Here is a 24,294-nt window from a genome sequence, read left to right on the forward strand (position 1 = left end):
CCACAGCTACTCCACTTCACCACTTCACTCATTAATCTCTCATTAGTAGTTTATGATCACAATCACAATGTCCAAACCTGTTCTATCTTTGTTTTCACTTTCCTTGCTACTCTTTGCAAGTGCATGTTTTGCAACTCGCTCTGAGTTTGACAGACTCAACCAATGCCAGTTAGACAACATCAATGCATTGGAACCAGACCACCGTGTTGAGTCAGAAGCGGGTCTCACTGAGACATGGAATCCAAATCACCCTGAGCTAAGATGTGCCGGTGTGACTCTTATCAGACGCACCATCGACCCTAATGGACTCCACTTGCCATCTTTCTCACCCTCTCCACAGTTGATTTTCATCATCCAAGGAAAGGGTGTTCTTGGACTCACAGTTCCTGGTTGTCCTGAGACTTATGAACAGCCACGTTCATCACAATCTAGACAAGAATCCAGGAAGCAACAACGTGACAGTCACCAGAAGATTCGTCGCTTCAGCAAAGGTGATATCATTGCCATTCCATCGGGAATTCCTTATTGGACATATAACAACGGTGATGAACCTCTTGTTGCCATTAGTCTTCTCGACACTTCCAACATTGCAAACCAACTCGATTCAACCCCAAGAGTAAGTAATAGGGTAACTATACATTATATTGCCTGTTATAATTTGTTCTTACGGTATGCTCTTGTGATTAGAATTTTAAAATTTTCTGATGTATAATATGTTATACTCAATCAATATGTAAATATGTGTTTTTCAGGTATTTTACCTCGGCGGGAACCCAGAGGAGGAGTTCCCTGAAACAAAGGAACAACAAAAGGTACAACACATTTTACCTGTAGGACGTAGGGCTGGACAGCACCAAGAAGAAGAAAATGAAGGCAACAGCGTGCTGAGTGGCTTCAGCTCAGAGTTTTTAGCACAAACGTTCAACACTGAAGAGGATACAGCTAGGAGACTTCGATCTCCACGAGACAAAAGGAGTCAAATTGTGAGAGTTGAGGGTGGCCTCCGCATTATTAATCCCGAGGGACAGGAAGAAGACGAAAAAGAACAAAGTCACTCTCACAGAGAGGAGGAAGAAGAAGAAGAGGAGGAGAAACAAAGAAGGGAGGCAAGTAAGAATGGTTTGGAAGAAACTATCTGTAGTGCCAAACTTCGCGAGAACATTGCTCACCCTGCACGTGCCGACCTCTATAACCCACGCGCCGGTCGTATCCGCACTGCAAACAGTTTAACTCTCCCAATCCTCCGCTATTTACGCCTCAGTGCTGAATATGTTCGTCTCTACAGGGTATGCATAGTACTAACTAATTAATCAATGTGTATATTTCCAAGAGAAGATTATTGAAATTTAATGAACTAATGAATAACATGTATGTATATGCAGAATGGTATATATGCTCCACACTGGAACATAAATGCAAACAGTCTGCTCTACGTGATAAGAGGAGAAGGAAGAGTTAGGATTGTGAACTCCCAAGGAAACGCGGTGTTCGACAACAAGGTGAGAAAGGGACAGTTGGTGGTGGTACCACAAAACTATGTGGTGGCGGAACAAGCTGGAGAGGAAGAAGGATTAGAGTATGTGGTGTTCAAGACAAATGACAGAGCTGCTGTTAGCCACGTACAACAGGTGTTTAGGGCCACTCCTGCAGAGGTTCTTGCAAATGCTTTTGGCCTTCGTCAGCGAGAGGTGACCGAATTAAAGCGCAGTGGAAACCGCAGCCCTTTGGTTCAGCCTCAGTCTGAATCTCAATCTCATTGAGATCATGCTATGCATATTGCATAATGTAATGCAATAATGAGACTATGAGAGGGTCATCTAGTCTTTAATAATAATTTTGAATGTACTATAATGAAGAACTTCAGTTCTGATAATAAAATAATAAAGTATGGCCTTATTATCCCGATCTTAATCTAAATAACCGTTAATGACACCTAATTTTATTCACATTGCAAATGCCATAATAAAATGCATACACTGATATACTTTCTACCATTACTCATAGGTTTGTTAGAATCATATAAAACACACCTCTAGAAATCTGTATTTTTCCTTTGGATATTGATTAAATATCCACAGGAAACCGATTTCATGAAGAAAATCCTGATGTTTTTCATTTCCAGCAAATACCTTCAATGAGCCGAGTTGAAAAACTCCAAGTGGGACAACTGCTACAAGCCTACAACAGTCTGCAATGCAAACCTCTTTTCATAAAAAATATGGTTACAAAGAACATATATAATAATAATTTAATGTATCTTAAAAGAAATTTTTTCTTATAAATAGAACCATATGACTTACAAGAAGAATTCCAAATTGATGGCATCCTATAGCAGTTCATGACAGAACAGTTTAAGATTCGAACGAACCTCCCATTTGCACCTTCTTTGCTTTCTTTTGCATGGTAAAATCAACTACCAGTAGGAAATAGCATGTAGGTTTTTTAAGCCAAAATGAAATTTGATGATTCATCCACAATGTCTATACATTAATTCCCAAATAGTTACATATTAACATTCTTTAGCCATGCCTTCTTAACACTTGCTTGAGATTTCATGTATATTGATCTAAAACAATATTCATGAAAAAACAGAACAGAACCATTGTGAAATTCTTTTTCATTGATGCCTTCAATTTGTTTGTTCAAATTTCTCAACTAAGCGTCATTTGCATTGAGCAGACAAGAAGCATAATTTTATACTCTCCAATAGTTTCTATCTAGACGAGGATTACATTTTCCACTTTAGGGATTCTATTGATGCTTACATGGAATGGATGGGGAGCACCGGAGCACAGATCATGAGAGAAACTGGTGGAGAGGATCCAGATTCATGTTATATAAATTATCATAACCATTTCTAAATTTGGTTACGAAAAAATAAAAAATCAATTTTTTTAAGAATACAAAAAAAATTTAATTTTTTTTTTCGAAATAGTAAATATCAATATTTTTTTGGAAATATGAAAAGTCGATTTTTTTGGAAATACCGAAAATTTATTTTTATCGAAAAAATTGAGTTTTTTTGAAAATATGAAAAAAATCATTTTTTTAAAAATAAGATAAGTCGATATTTTTTGGAAATATGAAAAAAATCTGTTTTATTTCTAAATTCGTAAAAAAACTAGTACTTTTGGATATACGGAAAAATTGAATTTTTAAATAAATACGAAAATCGCATTTTATCGGAATAAACAAAATCAATTTTTTTCGAAAATCGAGTGTGTTTTGAAAAAAATGGAAAATCAATTGTTTTTCTTCAAAAAAAAAAACAATTTTTTTTTTCAAAATTTGAAAAATCATTTTTTTTTTAAAATAACCGTAAAAAATAATATTCAAATATAAAAAATTTATTTTGATGTTCAAAACCAGTTTTAAATTAAAATTTGGTTCTAAATTTTAGAACCGGTTATAAAATACGGTTATGAATAAACCTGTTTTATAATCGGTTATGTAAAAATATAACCATTTATATGGATTGGTTTATAAATACGGTTACAGTAAATGGTTATTAATTGCATATGGACTGGTTATATGAATTATCTGTCCATGAGCACCCCTAGCTGGGAGTAAGGATGTTTCTAGTATGATGTCTTACCTTAAGTCAAGTTACAAGAACAATCATTATTGAAGATTAAAGATAAACAAAATTAAAAGATAATACACACGACCAATCTTTGTTAAAGCAACTATAGTTTCGCCAATAATGTATACTTCTACGTCTATAGAACAATTATAGTTCCCTTTCTATATGTCTTATGAATTAGGATTTTAGTGTTACGAATCATATATATATATATATATATATATATATATATATATATATATATATATATATACACTAGGATTCAATTTGACTAAACTCTAATCCCTAGTTATCCATAATTATCTCAACAATACTCATAATAATCTCTACAATATGAATCATATTCAACAATTTCTTGGCAAATATCAAACTCTTATGAAGACTTCCTGCATGACAACTCATCTTGACAATTAGGGAGGTACACCTCGTGCTTAACACTGAGAAACATGTAACAATTCTAAGTAATGTCTGAACTTGTCACTGATGACTTACTTGGACGACATATCAGCTGCATTTTCTCAAGTATGAACCTTTTTAAATAATATCTATCCAGATGCAAGTAACTCTCTGGTCTTTTGAAATCTCACATCAATATGTTTGGTCCTGACATGATACACCTTATTGTCTGTCAAATAAATGAAACTCTGACTATCATAATGCAACCGAACTCCACCCTGCTCAACACCCAATTCTCTCACCAATCTTGTAAGTCATAAGGCTTCTTTAAGTTGCCTCCATGCACTATGCTTATGTTGTCAACATGGGCGCTACGGATTGAACCGATGATTTTCAACAAATAGGTTATTCTACTAAAGTAAAGACATATCTCGTTGTAGACCTATTATCATCCATATCACTAACATAATTTGAATCAACATATTCTACAAACAAAGGATCACCATGTTCACGGCTAAACATTGTCACAAATTCGAGCTTGATACCTTTCTCTGTTGCATTCTATACTATATATAATAGTATAAGTAATTACACGTAATTACAAATTATAATGATAAAATCAATTCCTAATTAACAAACATGATATCATAATTCATAGAATCCTTACCTGAAAATCCACTTGACTAATTCCATGAGGCATTCTTGATTTGGACATTATTAAGAGTTATATTATAATATTATACTACTATGGTTTAATATTAAGTATATGAACTTGATCTATTTTGTCTTTCTTTTATTACTCTTGTAACCTATTAATATAAATATGGGGGTTGCTATACATTTTAGTGTATCTAATTGATTATTCATATTCTTTCTTCTTTCTACATGATATATAAAGCCTACTAGGGTTCTTTGTAGTAAAAAGTTAAACAAATAATCGAACCGTACCAGCAACTTCAAAGAAGGGAGATTTAGCATGTTGTAGCAATGAAAAAAAATTGATGGCCGAATCATGGAAAAGTTTACAAATTAACAAAATCGTTGTTTTTAAACATTTTTTTGTGTGCAATATAAAACATTTTTTTTCAGCATAAGGGTTATAGTTTTGGGACAGACTGGATGTTTTTTGAGAGTTCATAGAAGATTGGTGGATTCAGAAACTGTTTGTGGCATTTTGGTGGTGTTCTACATTAATTTTGTGTATTTTTGTGAGCTTTTAAGTCGAAATCGTATGTGATGTTGTGTTGTTGGATAAACAATGTCGACGGAAATTAAAAATAACGTCGAAGGCTGTGACAAAATTGTAGGATTTTTTAAATTTATTTTTGGTAAATTTGATAATATGATTCACATTTATGCTCTTCTACAAGAGATTTTTTGCCCCCAACAGGATAAGCGTAAATTGATGGATTACTTTTTGGAGTTTAAGAAATATACTGAGGAGTTAATTCCTCTTTTAGTATGCACATTTGTCGAAGAGATATTAACTTAATAAAAGAAACTTTTTGCATTGAGTTGGCTTTCTGGTCATGATTCAGAGTATGAGTTGATTCAATCATTCCATTGTTAATTTTGTCCAATAAGCAAGTTGATAACCTTACTCATGTTTTCTCTCAGGTTACGCAGTCATCCTTTATGGAATCACGCCCTACTACTATAGACATAGATTTCTCTGACTGATCAACTTTAGCTGTGCAATCTGGAGGTCACGTTGGTTTTCATAATGAAGGTAGAGGTGGTCGTGGTGGCCGTGGTCGTCTAAGTGATTGTTGTTGATAATTCTAGCAAGTTGATGGACAATTTACTTGGAAGTGTACTAGCTTTGTTGTCGAAGTAATAAAAATAAATTCGTCTCCACATGAATTGCAAATTTAGAACAAGGTACGTTGGGCGATGTTAATAAAAACAGTAAACATAAGGGTTTTTAGGTTGTTTGGCCAAAAACGTAAGAGATAAGTTTTTATAACAATGATGATAAAGGTGGTCAAGTCTTATTGTAAGAATCCTCTATTTCTACTTGATTGATGAAACACGCGTTAATAGGCATGCAATAACTATAGAGTTACACAACAAACTAACTCTACCACTACACCAATCCCTTGGTGTGCAGCTCACTAGTCTAAGCGTCAATTCCCCGATCCCTTGGGCCAATTGTACCTCAAATCTAGGCAACAAGGTGCGTTAGTCCCAAAGTCACAATTTCTAATTATGATATCCCTAATCAATTAGTGAATTCAACAGTTAAATTCGTTCATATAAATAACTTGAAGAAAAGTATATGGGTGATAATTTTCTATTATATTATTATAAAGAAAAGAGTGCTCCTTTCATAAGAGAGAAAAATAAAAAATCAACTCCTTTATTTGAGGAATAATATAATGACTCATAATGACTCTTAAACAAGAAAATGAATAATATTAAATAAGAAATATTTCAACACCTCCCTCAAGTTGGTGCGTAGATGTCAATCATGCCCAACTTGCTGATCAAGTATTCAAATGTTGTTCTTCCCAAGCTTTTGGTCAATATATTAGCGGTCTGTTGATTGGAAGGGATAAATGGCAAGCAGAGAGTACCAAAGTCTATCTTTTCTTTGATGAAATGACGATTGATCTCAATATGTTTTGTACGATCATATTGAACCGGATTATGAGCTATGCTTTTAGCTGCCTTGTTGTCACAATACAATTTCAATGGAAGTTCTACCTCTATCTTCAGTTCTTTTAGGACTTTGAGAATCCACATACCTTCATAATTTCCTTGGGCCATTGCTCCAAACTACTCTTCAACACTACTTCTTGCAACTACTCCTTGTCTTTTGCTTCTCCAAGTCACTAGGTTCCCCCACACATATGTGCAATAACCTGAAGTTGATTTTCTATCAATAATGGACCCTGCCCAATGTGCATAAGTGAATATTTCTACATTTTTATCATTGGTCTTCTTGAAGAATAACCCTTTTCCAGGAGTTTCTTTTAAGTATCTCAAGATTTTGTGCACTGCTTCAAGGTGTTCTTCATATGGTGCATGCATGAATTGACTCACAACACTAACAGAGAAAGCAATGTCAGGACGAGTATGAGCCAAATATATTGATTTTCCAACCAACCTCTAATATCTTCCAGTGTCAACAGGTGTGTCCCCTTTTTCCCAAAGTTTGGCTCTTTGGTCCATCGGTGTGTCAACAGGCTTACAACCACTCATAACGGTCTGCTGTAGGAGATTAAGAACATATTTTCTCTGTGAAACAACAATTACTTTTTTTGACCTTGCTACTTCCATGCCAAGGAAATACTTGAGGGGACCCAAGTCTTTGATTTCAAAAAATGATGCTAAGTTTCTTTTTAATCTCTCCATTTCTATCTCATCATTACCTGTAAGAATAATATCATCAACATAGACTATCAAAACAATTATCATTCCATTTTGACTCAAATTTGTGAATAAAGTATGATCTGCTTGTCCTTGAGTATAATCCTGTTTCTTCACAGACTGAGTAAACTTTTCAAACCAAGCTCTCAAAGATTGTTTCAACCTGTACAAGGACTTCTTTAGTTTACACACCTGTGACCCAAAGGTTTCTTCGGAACCTGGAGGACAATCCATATATACTTCTTCTTCTAAATCACCATTGAGAAATGCATTTTTGACATCTAGCTGACGGAGAGGCCAGTCTAAATTAGCAGCAAGAGATAAGAGTATTCTGATTGTGTTAAGCTTTGCAACAGAAGCAAAGGTCTCTGAGTAATCTATGCCATAAATCTGAGTGAATCCTTTTGCAACCAATCGAGCTTTGTACCTTCCGATTAATCCATCAGAATTTTACTTTATTGTGAACACCCACTTACATCCCATAGTTATTTTACCTGCCGGCATAGTTGTGGCACTCCAAGTTTTATTCTTTTAAAGAGCTTTCATCTCCTCACTTTGGAATTTCTAGAGCCTTCTGTAAATTATTAGGAATTTTGACACTAGATAGATTAGAAGTAAATGCAACAAAAGAGGGAGACAAACTTGAATAAGATACAAAGTTAGACAAGAGGTTCCTAGTACATGGCCTAACTGGCTTCCTAAGGGCTATGTAAACATTAAGATCAGTATATTGTTTCCTAAGTTCTATGGGGACATCAAGGCCAGTATATAGAGAATTAGGATCAAGGAGAGATTTACCTGTCTGAGTCGGTTGACTTTCACCCAGTTCAGATTCTTGGCTAAGCTGAGGAATATGGTCTTCTACTACTTGATCATTGTTTCTTCTGGCATAAATTTTTCCTTTCCAAATTGGATTTCCTTCCTCAAATCTTTTCCTTGTTTTATTATAAGGATCTTTATCTGGTGCATTTTCATTAATTTCAGAAGAAACATTTGTTTGATCTTTGTTTTGATTTGTTGCCTCGGATTCTGATTTACCCTTACTCATGGAAGGAGTAGGTTCATCTAATTTTTTCAAGGAATTTTCTTTAGGTGCAGATGTACATGGAGCAGAATTATGTGATATATACACATCTTCTGAGATAATTAAGTTTTCAAATAATTCAGGAGAATCTTCATTTGTTTCCCCCCTGAAGATGATCATTACCAAAAAAAGTTTATTTTCAAAAAAAGTAACATTTGTTGTTACAAAAATTTTCTTTGTATTAGGATCAAAACATTTATAACCTTTTTGAGAAGATGAATACCCAATAAAAACATATTTGATTGCACGGGGTTCAAGTTTACCCAGATGCTTGTGTTCGTGAACAAAAGTTGTGCATCCAAATATTTTAAGTGGTAAATCAGATAGAACTGAAGCAATTGGAAAATATTTCAAGAAACTTTACAAGGAGTTTGAAATTTCAAAACACGGGATGACATACGGTTTATTAAATGTGCAGCTGTCAAGACAACTTCACCCCATAAATATTTAGGGACATTGGTAGAGAAAAGTAGTGTTCGGGCAACTTCAAGAAGGTGCCAATTTTTCCTCTTTGCAATCCCATTTTGTTGAGGTGAGTTAACACATGAACTTTGATGCACAACTCCATTTTCAAGAAAAAATTTCCAACAATTTTATTAAAAAAATCAGTAGCATTGTCAGTTCTAAACACTTGTATTTGGGTGTTATATTGTGTCTGCACTAATTCACAATTTTTTTGAATTATTTGACCTACCTCAAACCTTTCTTTCAACAAGTATACCCAACAAAGTCTAGTATGATCATCTGTGAAAGTGATAAACCATTTTTTGTTGGATAAAGTAGTTGTTCGATTAGGCCCCCAAACATCACTATGAATCATTGAAAAAGGTTTTGAAGGTTTATAAGATTGAATTAGAAAAGAACTTCGATGATGTTTAACAAACTCACAAACCTCACATTGAAGGGTGGAAATGTCTTGTTCAACAAAAAGTTTAGGAAACAATGAACTTAAATACTTAAAACTAGGGTGGCCTAACCTTAAATGCCACAATATAATTTCATCCTTATTATTTGAAACAAAAAAGATTTAACAGAAGAAATACTTATTGGTCCAAGTTGATGTATGGTTTTTGGTTCATCTTCCAAGTAGTAGAGTCCACCATTTTCCTTAGCAGTGTGAATCATCCTCCCTGAGATCAAATCCTGAAATACACAATGAGTCTCAAAGAACTAAGCTTGACAATTTTTATTTGTGGTTAGCTTACTGACAAATAATAAGTTGCAATACAAATTTGGGACATGTAACACATCTTGGATGGTTAGTAAGGGAGACAAAACAATAGAACCTTTTCATGCCACGGCTGAAAGAGAGCCATCAGCTATTTTAATTTTGGAATTTCCTGCACATGGTTTATATGAAGAAAATAAACTGGATTCATCGGTCACATGATTGATGGTTCCATAATCAATAATCCATGTCCGATTAGGAATGACACTAAGATGGGATGATTTTGGGAAGTTACCTTTCTGGGCTATGGAGCACGAAGGTGTTTGAGACTCGAGGAGTTTGTACATTTGGTTTAGCTGTTCCTTAGTGAATGGAAATGCATTTGAGGAGGACTCTGGCTCTTGATTAGAAGTTGCTTGAAGTGCACGACCCCTACCCTTCTTTTTCCAATTAGGAGGCCTTCCATAACCCAATCCACCGTTAAAATTGTTTTTTGTCATGAAACTAGACATTTATGGGATGGTAAATCCACTTCCTCTACTGGAATTGTTGTTGGTGTTGCTGGAATTGACATTGGCACCGCCGCGGCCAAAATTATTGTTGCCGCCGCCGCAACCTCCGGGAGGAGGTGGTGTTTGGATATGGTCCACCATAGTTTGGATCGGTCGGGTCGGATAAAAAATGGGTCGTCAGAGAAAGCTTTACAGTATCACCCTAGCCCTAGCAGAGCTCATGATACCATGAAGAAAAGTATATGGGTGATAATTTTCTGTTATATTATTATAAAGAAAAGAGTGCTCCTTTTATAGGAGAGAAAATACAAAATCAACTCCTTTATTTTAGGAGTAATATAATGACTCATAATGACTCTTAAACAAAAATAAATAAATAATATTAAATAAGAAATATTTCAACATAACCCTAGGGTCAGTAGTCACTATTTATCAAAATCAAATCGAGTGTTGTAACAAACAATATATAATGAGCACAACCAATAACTAAATAATAAGAAAGAGTAAAGACAATTACATTAACATCATCCGATCATATATCTCAATCAAATAAAAATAGGTTCATCTTCAAATACGACCTAACCTATACTCATGTTTGAATAAATCAATACCATAAGTCTAGATTCGAAGATCATAAAGAATCACTAAAGAAAAAGCTCTCCAATATATCTAATGGCCTCCAAAAGTAAATTATCACATAAGTAAATTGAGTAATGTTATTCTTACACCATATTTATACACCAATACTTACACCAAACACTGTTCATTGTATTTATACGATGAACAGTGTTTTTCAAAATAAAATAATAATATTTATAAAAAATATTCTTTATTTTTAAAATTACGGACTGTAACACCCTTCTAAACCCCACGGCAAATTAAATAAATATATCAGAGTAAAAACATAAACACAAGGGTGCCACAATTATTTAAAATAAATAAACCAACCACGGTCAAAGTCATGCTTCATTAGGAAACGGTTCACCAAAACATAATCATGTTTATCACAGCGAAATAAGAAACATCATCAAATACAACCAAATGGAAACACAATTCATCACCAAATAAAATAGAATAATCTCATAAAACTCTAAAACTATCGTTCCCCAGTGTTACAAGATCAGAGCATGACTTACACGACCCAACATAAACGGATAAACTCTACGAGTCATCCTCACCGAGCACTAATGCCGCTACTCCTCAATCTGAAAATGACAACATGTAAGGGTGAGTCTCATTCTCAATTAGTAAATATTATGCAATTCATAAGCAACAAGCATCATAATATACCGTTCACCCAATTATACATATTCAGATTCACATCTATTATTCATCAATTCGTACAATAATAGATTACAACACATAACACAGAAATCCATACAATCATGTTATGACAAAATGCATATGACACAACTGACACTATGCATGTGGTACCAATAAACCGTGGAATCAATCCACCTGAACGGTCTACGCCTCATCGAGATACGGCCCACCGACACAAATTCCGCACAATGGGAATTATGTCCACCATCGATCCAAACATCACTGGAATCCATCACCAAATGCATATGAATGAATGAAACACACATAACATACTTAAAAACATCACCGAATCACGATGAACAACTCATATCAACACCACGTCACCGAATAAGTATGTACATGTTTTCAATATCATTCAAATAGTCATGCATTCATCACAATCATAATAATAATCACAACCAATTCATCACCACATCAAATACATTGTCACACCTATCTCATATGCACACAATGTTCAATTCTCATCAAGTAATTAAATCGAGTTTTAAATAAATAAAGTCGTCCACTGCCCATATTCATCATTCATCATATAAAACATTTAATTACTCGCACAACGCCCAAAACGACACTAAGAAAGGATTCACGAATCAAAAGATACACCATTTTAAAGTTTTAGAAAAATCCCTGCACAACAAGGTTCGCTTAGCGACGCGAGGCAGAAGCGAATTCCTCCCGACCTCCACTCAGCAGACCTCTAGCGACGTTAGACAGAAGCTAACCAGGTCGGGTCCTCCGCTCAGCGGACCCCCCTCCGATTTTACCAATTCTCAGGTCTGCGGCAGATCCTGGGATTCTACCTATTTTCAGTCCAAAATCGAGTTTAAACAACATATACAGGCATACAATCATCATACATTCAATCATACACCACCAAACATCATTCAAACTCATTATTATCTAATAGATCACACAAATTGCATCAATTCAATCCAAACTATAACACCCTAACCTAACAATCCCAATATCTAATCGGACCAAACCATACATCAATCTACCTATCCCTTAAGACCGCATAAGAGATACTAAAAGGAAGAGTCCCCCCTTACTTCGATGGATGTTCTTGAAGGTTCCCTTCTTCCTCTTCTTCTTCTTCTTCTTCTCTCCTTTGCTCTTTCACGTGTTCTTCCTTTTTCTCTCCAAATGGCTCTTTTCTTATTTTATGAAAAATAAAATAAAATGAACTCAACTTAGTAAAAGGCTTAACCAAATAGCACCCTTCTTTTACTAACATTACGCCATAAGCCCAATAGCTCTTATTCCATAATTTTCTAGTTAAATCCAAATTAAAATACTAAAATTCCAATTATTTAATTTAAATCCAAATTAAATTAATAAACGGAAAATATGGGGTGTTACACGGACAACACTGTTCTAAAGAAGTGTTTAATTTTAAAGAAGTGTTGGCACATTCTAAAGGAGGATTTTATGAATTTCATTAATTACTTCTACACCGGAGGAAGAATTTCCAAAGCTATTGTCTCCTCGTTTTTGACTTTGGTGCCGAAATCTCAAAATCCGACCTCTTTGGATGATTATAGACCTATTTGCTTAGTGGGGTGTATGTATAAAGTTGTCTCGAAGATTTTAGCGGGAAGATTGAAATTTTACTTCACTCGATTATCTCTACTTGTCAAAGTGCTTTTGTTCCGGATCGTCACCTTCTTGATGGGTTGTTGGTGGCAAATGAGTTGGTGGATTTTGCTAAGAAAGAGGGACGTAGTTGTCTCTTTTTTAAAGTGGATTTCGAAAAGGCCTATGATAATGTTTCTTGGAATTTCCTAAGATACATGCTAAATAGGATGGGGTTCGGTCCAAAGTGGAAAAGGTGGATGGAAATGTTGATCTTTCAAAGTAGTATTTCGGTGTTAGTAAATGGAAGTCCGACAAAGGAGTTTGAGGTGGAGAAAGGTCTTAGACAAGGAGATCCTTTATCGCCTTTCCTCTTTGTTATTGTTGCCGAAGGTTTGGCGGGTCTTGTGAGGAAATCTAGTGAGATTGGTGAATTTAGTGGGATGGGTATTAATGGTAGTAGTACGGTGGATATTCTCCAATTCGCGGATGACACTTTAATGGCGGGGGAAGGCTCTTAGAGGCAAGTGTGGGCTATCAAAGTGGTTTTAAAAGCTTTTGAGTTGGCTTCGGGCTTAGGGATTAATTATCATAAGAGCAAATTGATTGGAATTAATATGACTAATAATTTTCTCGATGCCGCATCGTATGTTCTTTCAGGTAGAGTGGAAGAAAGTAAATTCTTGTTTCTTGGTATTGTTAATGGTTGTAATCCTAGGAGTTTCTCATCTTGGACTCATCTCTTGGCTAAGATGAAGAAACGACTATCGGGTTGGAAGAATCGCTTTCTCTCGTTGGGAGGAAGGATCACTCTTTTGAAATCCATTCTTGGTTCGCTTTCCATCTTTACTATGTCTTTTCACAAAATGTCGGTTTGTGTTGCAAAGGAATTTACTAGAATGCAAAGTAATTTTCTTTGGGGAGGAGTGATGGATGACAACAAAAGGAGGATTCATTGGGTTAGTTGGAAGGACGTGTGTCTACCTCTCGACAAGGGAGGGCTCGGTATTAAAAATATTTTGACGTTCAATTCGGCTCTTCTTAATAAGTGGAGGTGGAGGATCTTAGAAGGCCGAAATTCGGTGTGGTACAATATTTTGAAAGCTCGATATGGTGACATCTCTTTGAAGAGTTTTGGTGGAGGTATGTTTCCTTGTTTTTTACCATCTTCTTCTTCTTCTTCATCTTATTCTATTTGGTGGAAGGATCTTATGTCGTTAGGGAAGGAAGACTACACCGATCCTTTTGTGTCTTTTTGTCGTTTCAAGATTGGTAATGGCTTTTCAACACCGTTTTGGGAAGCGAGATGGTGCGATGAGGTCTCTTTGAAAGAAAAATTTTCGGTGTTATATTCGGTTTCTAGTTTGAAGATGGTGTCGGTGGCGAGTATGGGTGGTTGGGTTAACGGTTGTTGGAAGTGGGGTAATTGTGGAATAAATTCTCTTCATCTTTCCGAACCTTCTCTTAGTGTGGTTTTTGATTCTTTTCGTAATCACATTGAGGGTTTTGAAGTGGATTTAGAGAGGAAGGATGAGATTGGTTGGGATTTAACCGCGGATGGATCTTTTTCGGTGGCATCTTGTTATAATTTTTATGCGGAAAATTTTATTCCGTTGGGACCGCCTAATAGATTCGATAATGCTTTAGCCTTAATTTGGAAGATGGAGGTCCCTTACAAAATTAAGGCTTTTGGTTGGAGGCTTTTTCTTAATAGGCTCCCAACAAAGGATCAATTAGTTCATAGGAACATTGCTTTGTCTTTGGATAATACTTTTTGTGTTTTTTGTGGTATTAATCCGGAAAATAGAGAACATTCTTTTTTTGGTTGTAATTCGGTGGAGATAGTGTGGAGGGAGGTGGCGGTTTGGATTGGAAAGGAGGTGGGAGAGTTGGATGAAGATTGTTTTTCATGTTTCTCGGATTGGTCCCTTTTTTGTAAAAAAAAAAAAGGTGAAAGGAGGAAAAATAGGTGTAGTTTGGTTAGCAACCGTTTGGTTCCTTTGGCTAATTAGGAATGGTATTTGTTTTAGAAATGAAGTTTGGAATGTGAATAATACGGTATGAGGTATTAAATCTTTGGCTTGGAAGTGGAGCTTTATAGGGGATATTACTCATTCCATTTGTAGTTTTTACGAATTTAACAAAGATCCTTTGTTTTATCTTTCGTAATTCTAATTGATTTGTAATTTCCCCTTTTTTACGGATCTTGTCCGTTCTTGTGTAAAAAGGCTTTGAGAACCCTTAGTTCTCTTTATTAATATATCCTTGCTTACAAAAAAAAAACACTGTTCATGTACGGACGTGCATTATCCAACTTCATTACTGCATTAACCAAATGTTTACACTGCATTAACCAAGTTTGATGAAAGCTAAAAAATATTTTTAGTACCTGGATGTCGCATTAGCCAACTTCATTACCACATTACCCAAGTTTTTACCCTGCATTAACCAAGTTTGGTTGAACAGTACTTTACACTTTACAGTAGTCACCAAATTTGGTTAATGCAGTGTAAAAACCTGGTCAATGCAGTAATGAAGTTGGTTAATGCAACATCCAGGTGTTAAAAATAATTTTTAGCAGTTATCAAACTTGGCTAATGCAGTGTAAAAACTTGGTTAATGCAGTAATAAAGTTGGTTAATGCACGTTCGTACATGAACAGTGTTGTCCGTAATTTTAAAAATAAAAAATATTTTTTATAAATATTATTATTTTACTGTTCACCGTATAAATACGGTGAACAGTGTTTGCTGTAAGTATTGGTGTATAAATATGGTGTAAGAATAAATTACTCAAGTAAATTATCTCATTCAATAATCTTATATAGAATATTAAAGTTTATAAGAAAAACAACTTATTAATCACAACACACGATTCTTTTCTTTTTGCACCATTTACTAGAAAATTGATGTTACATAATTGAATTTGCCAAAAAAAATGGAACTTCATTTTTGCTATTATGAATGTTTTGACATACCATCTAAGAAACCAGCGGCAAAGCACGAGCCTGTATGCTATTAAAATGCAATGAAAAATGCTTGTAAGAAATCTCCATTAGCTGAAAGATGCATGCAGAAAAAGGTACTCCTAATTCTAATTCTAAAGAGAAGTTAAAGCCCCTCTAAAAATATTTTATTCTCTCATTTGTACCAATTTCTCAAATCAATACCCACCAACTATACAAAAGCTTATTTTCCTGAAAAATACATTCTCCTCACAGTCACACCCTAACTATACACTACATATTCATCAGTATCGAGTGATTGATGCTATGTGAAACATAAGTGTCTAGATGTGAAATTTAATATTCAGTTTACCTTTAAAAGTTATTTAGGTATAAACTCGTGCATGATACAGTTATTAATTCAAGAGAAAGTGACATCAGTAAATAAGTTATTTTTCAAGAAAAAGAGAATAATAAAAAGAATGACAAGTCTTTCTAAACCATATTAACAAGTAATACACAGTTCTGTTATTGCAGTAAAAAAATAGTATGGAGTGGATTAATATATGCTCAGGACAGTAAATTAATAATTGAATTATAGTGAGAGATATGCAGAGAAGAGAACTAGATAATTGTATGGGACCATCCCCTGCTACATTTATTTTGTCTCATTTCATTTTACTGCATACACGTCTCCACGTATAAGAATAGCAACAAATATACATTCTGTCTTACTGTGGTATTTGGATATATACTAATTATCTATCTCTGAAGAATGATTGAAGCGGTCACCTACGCCGCGTCCTTCATATGATGTGTACCTTATTAGGATTCCATAGCCATGCATGCTGAACAATGTCACACACTTTTTGTCACACGTGTTCCTCTCTTACTCTCTCCCTCTTCCTATAAATCACCACACCACAGCTTCTCCACTTCACCACTTCACTACTTCACTCACAAATCTTTCATTAGTAGTTTATGATCACAGTCACAATGTCCAAACCTTTTCTATCTTTGTTTTCATTTTCCTTGCTACTCTTTGCAAGCGCATGTTTTGCAACTCGCTCTGAGTTTGACAGGCTCAACCAATGCCAGCTAGATAGTATCAATGCATTGGAACCAGACCACCGTGTTGAGTCCGAAGCTGGTCTCACTGAGACATGGAATCCAAATCACCCTGAGCTAAGATGTGCCGGTGTGACTCTTATCAGACGCACCATCGACCCTAATGGACTCCACTTGCCGTCCTTCTCACCCTCTCCACAGATGATTTTCATCATCCAAGGAAAGGGTGTTATTGGACTTACAATTCCTGGTTGTCCCGAGACTTATGAAGAACCACGTTCATCACAAACTAGACAAGAATCTAGACAGCAACAACGAGACAGTCACCAGAAGATTCGCCGATTCAGAAAAGGTGACATCATTGCCATTCCATCAGGAATTCCTTATTGGACATATAACCATGGCGATGAACCTCTTGTTGCCGTTAGTCTTCTCGACACTTCCAACATTGCAAACCAGCTCGATTCAACCCCCAGAGTAAGTAATACTGTAACTATACATTATATTGTCTGTTATAAAGTGTCCTTATGGTATGCTCTTGTGATTAGAACTTTAAATTTTTATGATGTATAATATGTTACACTCAATCAACTCCCATGTAAATATGTGTTTTTCAGGTATTTTACCTCGGTGGGAACCCAGAGGTAGAGTTCCCTGAATCACAGGAAGAACAACAAGAGAGACAACAACAAAGACCCGGTTTACCAGTTGGACGTAGGGCTGGAAAACACCAACAAGAAGAAAATGAAGGTAACAGCGTGCTGAGTGGCTTCAGCTCCGAGTTTTTAGCACAAACATTCAACACCGAGGAGGATACAGCTAAGAGACTTCGATCTCCAAGAGACAAAAGGAGTCAAATTGTGAGAGTTGAGGGAGGTCTCCGCATTATTAACCCTGAGGGGCAGGAAGAAGATGAAGAAAGAGAACAAAGTCATTCTCACAGAGAGGAGGAAGAAGAATATGAATCCCCTAGTCGAGAAGAAGAACAAGAATCAAGACGACACAAACATAGTAAAGAAGAAGGGGAGGAAGAAGATGAATCCCGCAGTCATGAGAGTCGTAGATGGTGGAGAAAAGAGAGTAAAGAAGAGAAACACGGATCACATGAACAAAGAGAAGATGAACAAGAAGAGGAGAAGGAGGAGATACGAAGAAGTGAGGGTGGAAAGAATGGTTTGGAAGAAACTATCTGTAGTGTCAAAATTCGCGAGAACATTGCTCACCCTGCCCGTGCTGACCTCTATAACCCACGTGCCGGCCGTATCAGCACTGCGAACAGTTTGACCCTTCCAATCCTCCGCAATTTACGCCTCAGTGCTGAATATGTCCGTCTTTACAGGGTATGTATAGCGCTAACTATTTAACTATGTGTATATTTCCATAAGAAGATTATTGAAATAAATGAAATATTATGAACTAATCACTAACATGTATGTATGTATATGCAGAATGGTATATATGCTCCACACTGGAACATAAACGCGAACAGTCTGCTATACGTGATAAGGGGAGAAGGAAGAGTTAGGATTGTGAACTCCCAAGGAAACGCGGTGTTCGACAACAAGGTGAGAAAGGGACAGTTGGTAGTGGTACCACAAAACTTTGTGGTGGCGGAACAAGCTGGGGAGGATGAAGGACTTGAGTATGTTGTGTTCAAGACAAATGACAGAGCTGCTGTTAACCACGTTCAACAGGTGTTTAGGGCCACTCCTGCAGAGGTTCTTGCAAATGCTTTTGGTCTTCGTCAACGCCAAGTCACCGAGTTAAAGCTCAGTGGAAACCGTAGCCCTCTGGTTCACCCTCAGTCGGAATCTCAATCTCATTAAGATGATGCTATGCATAATGCAATGCAAAAATGAGAGGGTCGCCATGTCTTTAATAATAATGATAAAATAAGTTTTGAATGTACTGTAATGAAGAACTTCAGTTCCGATAATAAAATAATAAAGTATGGCCTTATTATCCATAATAAAATGCATACACTTTTTTACTATTGCTTATATGTTTGTTTGAATCATGTGAGATATTGGATCGAACTCTAGTATTGTCGAAGGGTAGCTTCTTGGTTCGACAGTTCGACAGAGTTAAGCATGAAGTCGAAGGATTGTTCACATGCTGGTGTCGAAGTGTGCATGCTGTAGTCAAAGATGGGTTTAGCATGCAGATGTCGAAGATGCTAGGGTTGTTAGCATGTTAAATTAGGTTTTAGTGTTTAAACCCTAATTTGTTAAGTTAGCTTGTTTATTAAGTTGGCTTGTGTAATGGGCCTTGCTGAAAAAGCCAATTAGTTAGTATGTTAGGTTTTATTATAAATAGCATACTAGTCTCTCATCATTGCTAAGCTGCAAATCCTAATTTAGGGTGAGAGAGGTTATTTGTTATTCTTGTAAACTTGTAATCTTGTTTTAAGAGAAAGTAAAAGAATAGCAGTTATAACCAATTTTTGTGTTCCTCTTCTTCCTTGTTTTATACTTTGTTCTTGGCATTGAATTCACAACAAATTGGTGCTGTGAGCGTGGAGAAGATGCCTTCAACAAAGTATGAGATTGAAAAGTTCACCGGAGTGAATGATTTCGGTCTGTGGCGCTTGAAGATGAAAGCCCTACTGGTTCAGCAGGGTTGTTTGGAAGCGTTGAAGGGAGAGACAGCCATGAATGCAGAATTGACGGCAGCGGAGAAGACGAATATGATCGAGAAAGCACACAGCGCAATTTTGTTGAGCCTTGGTGATAAGGTTCTCCGGCAGGTATCAAAGGAGACAACGGCATCAGGGTTATGGGTGAAACTTGAAAGTTTGTATATGACCAAATCGCTGGTAAATCGACTCTACCTGAAGCAAGCTTTGTATTCATTCAAGATGATTGAAGACAAAGTATTGGCTGAGCAGTTGGATATGTTCAACAAGCTGATTCTTGATCTTGAAAATATTGATGTGAAGATCGATGATGAAGATCAAGCGCTGTTACTATTGTGTTCTTTGCCTCGATCACATGCTCACTTCAAAGAAACTCTCTTGTATGGAAGGGAGTCCCTGACGTTTGAAGAAGTTCAATCAGCCTTGTACTCTAAGGACTTGAATGAACGAAAGGAGCATAAACCTTCGACTGTTGGCGAAGGTTTGGCCGTTAAAGGAAAACTCTTACGAAAGGATGGTAAGTTCGACAAGAAGAAAGGCAAAAGCCAGTCGAAGACTTACAGTGGCGAAGCATCTGGCATTCGATGCTACCATTGTAAGAAGGAGGGTCACACAAGAAAGGCGTGCCCTGAACGCTTGAAATATCATGGAGGTAAGGATAATGGCAACGCTGCCATTGTTCAAGATGATTTCGAATCATCTGATGTTCTTGTGGTTTCAAGCAGTGACTCTAAGAAGGAGTGGATTATGGATTCAGGTTGCACTTGGCACATGACTCCAAACAAAGACTTGTTCGAGGAATTATGTGATCAAGATGGTGGATCAGTATTGCTGGGAAACAACAAGGCTTGCAAAATTGCAGGTGTTGGATCTGTGAGATTCAAGCTCCATGATGAGTCAATAAGGTTGTTGACTGAAGTCAGGTATGTTCCTGATTTGAAGAGAAATCTGCTTTCTCTTGGTGAATTCGACAAGAAAGGATATGTTTTCCAAGGAGAGAAAAGTATCCTAAGAGTCATGAAGGGTTCGAAGGAAGTCTTGAGAGGCGTGAAGAAACAAGGCTTGTATACCCTTGAGGCTGAAGTTGTAAGTGGTTCGACAAATGTTGCATCCACGAAACCTTTGTCGAAAACAGAAATCTGGCACATGAGATTGGGCCATGTCAGTGAAAGGGGTCTGGTCGAATTAGGGAAACAAAATCTGCTTGGTGGAGACAAAGTCGAAAAGCTGAAGTTTTGTGAACCCTGTGTACTTGGAAAATCTTGCAGAGTGAAGTTCAACAAAGGCAAACAAAGAACACATGGATCCCTTGATTACATCCATGCTGATCTTTGGGGGCCTGCAAGGTGTCCATCACATTCAGGAGCAAGGTATTTTCTATCCATAGTAGATGATTATTCCAGAAAATTATGGGTATTCATCCAGAAGACTAAGGATGAAACTTTTGAGAATTTCAAAAGTTGGAAGACTCTGGTTGAAAATCAGACTGGCAGAAAGGTCAAGAGGTTGAGAACCGACAATGGCCTTGAATTTTGCAATGAGGCATTCGACAGTTTTTGTGCTGCCTCTGGTATTGCAAGGCATAGAACTACTGCAGGTACTCCACAGCAAAATGGTTTGGCTGAAAGGTTTAATCGAACTATTTTGGAGAGAGTCAGATGCATGTTGACTAGTGCGGGGTTAACAAAGGTGTTCTGGGCTGAGGCTGTTTCGACAGCAACATATCTGATAAACAGATGTCCTTCGACAGCGTTAGATATGAAGACACCTGAAGAAGTTTGGTCGGGACATCCACCAGATCTCGACAAACTGAGAGTATTTGGCTGCGTAGCCTATGCTCACATTAGGCAAGACAAGGTCGAACCTAGAGCTCTGAAATGCATGTTCATGGGATACCCTGAAGGAGTCAAAGCTTATAGGCTATGGTGCCTAGAGCCAGGTCACAGGAGGTGTATCACCAGTCGAGATGTAGTTTTCAATGAAGCTGAAATGGCTTTTAAGAAAACTGATGATGTTGGTCGAAGTACAGAAACATCTGACGAAGAGCTGGAACAGGTAGAGATTCCTGTTGAGGTGGAGCATGTTGATGCTGAATTGCATATCCCAGATGAAGTCGAAGAAGAAGCAGAAGATGCTGAAGTTGAGGAAACTGACGATAACTACCTATTGTCGAGAGATAGGTCGAGAAGAGTCATCAAGCCACCTCAGAGACTTGGATATGCAGATCTTATAGCTTATGCCTTAATCTCTGCAAGTGAGGTTCTAGACGAAGAACCTAGAGACTATAAGGAAGTTATGAGGAGTCGAAATAAGACTGAATGGATGAAGGCCATGGATGATGAGATGAAATCTCTTCATGATAATCATACTTGGGAACTGATCAAGAAACCTGTTGGGGGAAGGTTAGTCAGCTGTAAATGGATTTTCAAAGTTAAGGAAGGAATTGAAGGAGTGACGTCGAAAAGATACAAGGCAAGGTTAGTTGCAAGGGGTTTCACTCAGAAAGAAGGTGTCGACTTCAATGATGTGTTTTCTCCTGTTGTGAAGCATAGGTCCATTCGAATGTTACTTGCCATGGTGGCACAGTTCGATCTTGAACTGGAACAGATGGATGTGAAGACTGCGTTCTTGTATGGTGATCTAGATGAAACGATCCTGATGAGGCAACCTGAAGGGTATGTCGAAAAGGGGAAGGAAGATTATGTGTGCAAGTTAAAGAGATCTTTGTATGGGCTGAAACAATCTCCTCGACAGTGGAATAGGAGATTCGACAAGTTTATGGCACGCATAAGTTTCATTAGAAGCCAGTTCGACCACTGCGTTTACTTCAGATTTCGACCTGGTAATTCATTTGTTATTTTGTTGCTTTATGTGGATGATATTCTCATAGCAAGCAACAATGTTGAAGATGTGATGAGGGTCAAGGCTGAACTCAATAAGGAGTTCGATATGAAGGATCTGGGAGCTGCTTCCAGGATTCTTGGAATTGACATTCGAAGAGATAGAAAGAAGTCGAAGTTATGTCTATCTCAAGAGGAATATCTACGGAAGATTCTTGAAAAGTTTGGTATGTCGAATTCGAAGCCAGTTGTGACTCCAACAAACCCTCAATTCAAGCTGAGTATTGATCAGTGTCCCAGTACTGATGTCGAAAGAGCCTATATGAATAGCATCCCATATGCTAATATAGTTGGTTCTTTGATGTATGCTATGGTCTGTACTAGACCCAACATAGCATACGCAGTAAGTCTTGTAAGCAGGTACATGGCGAATCCTGGAAAGGCTCACTGGCAAGCATTGAAGTGGATTCTAAGGTATATAAATGGATCTCTAAACAGAGTCTTAATTTATGGTGGAGCCTTGGGTGAAGATAGTAAAGCAGCAATAGAAGGATATGTCGACTCTGATTATGCAGGTTGTATGGATTCTAGAAAGTCTATTTCTGGATATGTTTTCACTATGTTTGGTACAACAATTAGTTGGAAAGCAACTCTTCAGAAGGTTGTTGCTCTATCAACCACTGAAGCGGAATATATTGCTCTCACTGAAGCTGTGAAAGAAGCATTGTGGCTTGAAGGTTTTGCGAAGGAGCTGAAACTTCAAGGTCGAGGTATCACTGTTAAATGTGATAGTCAAAGTGCAATACACCTGTCAAAGAATTCAGCCTATCATGAGCGAACTAAGCACATTGATGTGAGGCTGCATTTCGTCAGAGGAGTAATCGAGCGTGGAGAAGTCCAAGTGCTGAAGGTTTCGACTGAAGACAATGCTGCTGATATGATCACCAAGACATTGCCGAGTTGCAAGTTTTTCCACTGTATGCAGTTGATAAAGCTGCGTGAAGAAAGCTAGTCTGTTCCTTGACGTTGTAGAGTTAGGTCCAAGGTGGAGATTTGTGAGATATTGGATCGAACTCTAGTATTGTCGAAGGGTAGCTTCTTGGTTCGACAGAGTTAAGCATGAAGTCGAAGGATTGTTCACATGCTGGTGTCGAAGTGTGCATGTTGTAGTCAAAGATGGGTTTAGCATGCAGATGTCGAAGATGCTAGGGTTGTTAGCATGTTAAATTAGGTTTTAGTGTTTAAACCCTAATTTGTTAAGTTAGCTTGTTTATTAAGTTGGCTTGTGTAATGGGCCTTGCTGAAAAAGCCCATTAGTTAGTATGTTAGGTTTTATTATAAATAGCATACTAGTCTCTCATCATTGCTAAGCTGCAAATCCTAATTTAGGGTGAGAGAGGTTATTTGTTATTCTTGTAAACTTGTAATCTTGTTTTAAGAGAAAGTAAAAGAATAGCAGTTATAACCAATTTTTGTGTTCCTCTTCTTCCTTGTTTTATACTTTGTTCTTGGCATTGAATTCACAACAAATCATATAAAAAATACAACTAGAAATCTGCATTTTTCCTTCGGCTTTTGATTCACTATCCTTATGAAACCAATTTCATGAAGAAAATCGTGACGTTTTTCATTCCCAGAAAATACCTTCAATTTCAATGAGCCGAGTTGAGAAACTACAAGCTTACAACAGTCTGCAATGCAAAACTCTGCATAAAAGTTTCCTTATCTACCTTTACTTGCGAGATTTCGTTTCTCTGTTTTCTTCTTAAAACTACATTTGATTGCCTATATATCCACCAC

General features: G+C 36.8%; 1 protein-coding gene across 3 annotated transcripts; it reads left to right on the top strand.

Moving 5' to 3' along the window:
* Positions 1-18,905, top strand: LOC131644465 (legumin J-like). 3 transcript variants are annotated; one of them, XM_058914978.1, is made up of 3 exons: positions 1-616; positions 753-1,286; positions 1,383-1,905. In XM_058914978.1, the coding sequence occupies exons 1-3, from the start codon at positions 53-55 to the stop codon at positions 1,758-1,760; spliced, it is 1,476 nt and encodes a 491-aa protein (XP_058770961.1). In that variant the 5' UTR covers positions 1-52; the 3' UTR covers positions 1,761-1,905. The 3 variants fall into 3 exon arrangements, with proteins under 3 accessions (XP_058770961.1, XP_058770960.1, XP_058770959.1); XM_058914977.1 differs by lacking the exons at positions 753-1,286; positions 1,383-1,905 and adding exons at positions 17,637-18,359; positions 18,468-18,905 and having other exon boundaries at positions 4-616; XM_058914976.1 differs by lacking the exons at positions 1-616; positions 753-1,286; positions 1,383-1,905 and adding exons at positions 16,882-17,496; positions 17,637-18,359; positions 18,468-18,905.
* The last annotated feature ends 5,389 nt before the right edge of the window (positions 18,906-24,294 follow it).

Source organism: Vicia villosa, linkage group LG1, assembly GCF_029867415.1.
Source record: "Vicia villosa cultivar HV-30 ecotype Madison, WI linkage group LG1, Vvil1.0, whole genome shotgun sequence".
NCBI classification, from domain to species: Eukaryota; Viridiplantae; Streptophyta; class Magnoliopsida; order Fabales; family Fabaceae; genus Vicia; species Vicia villosa.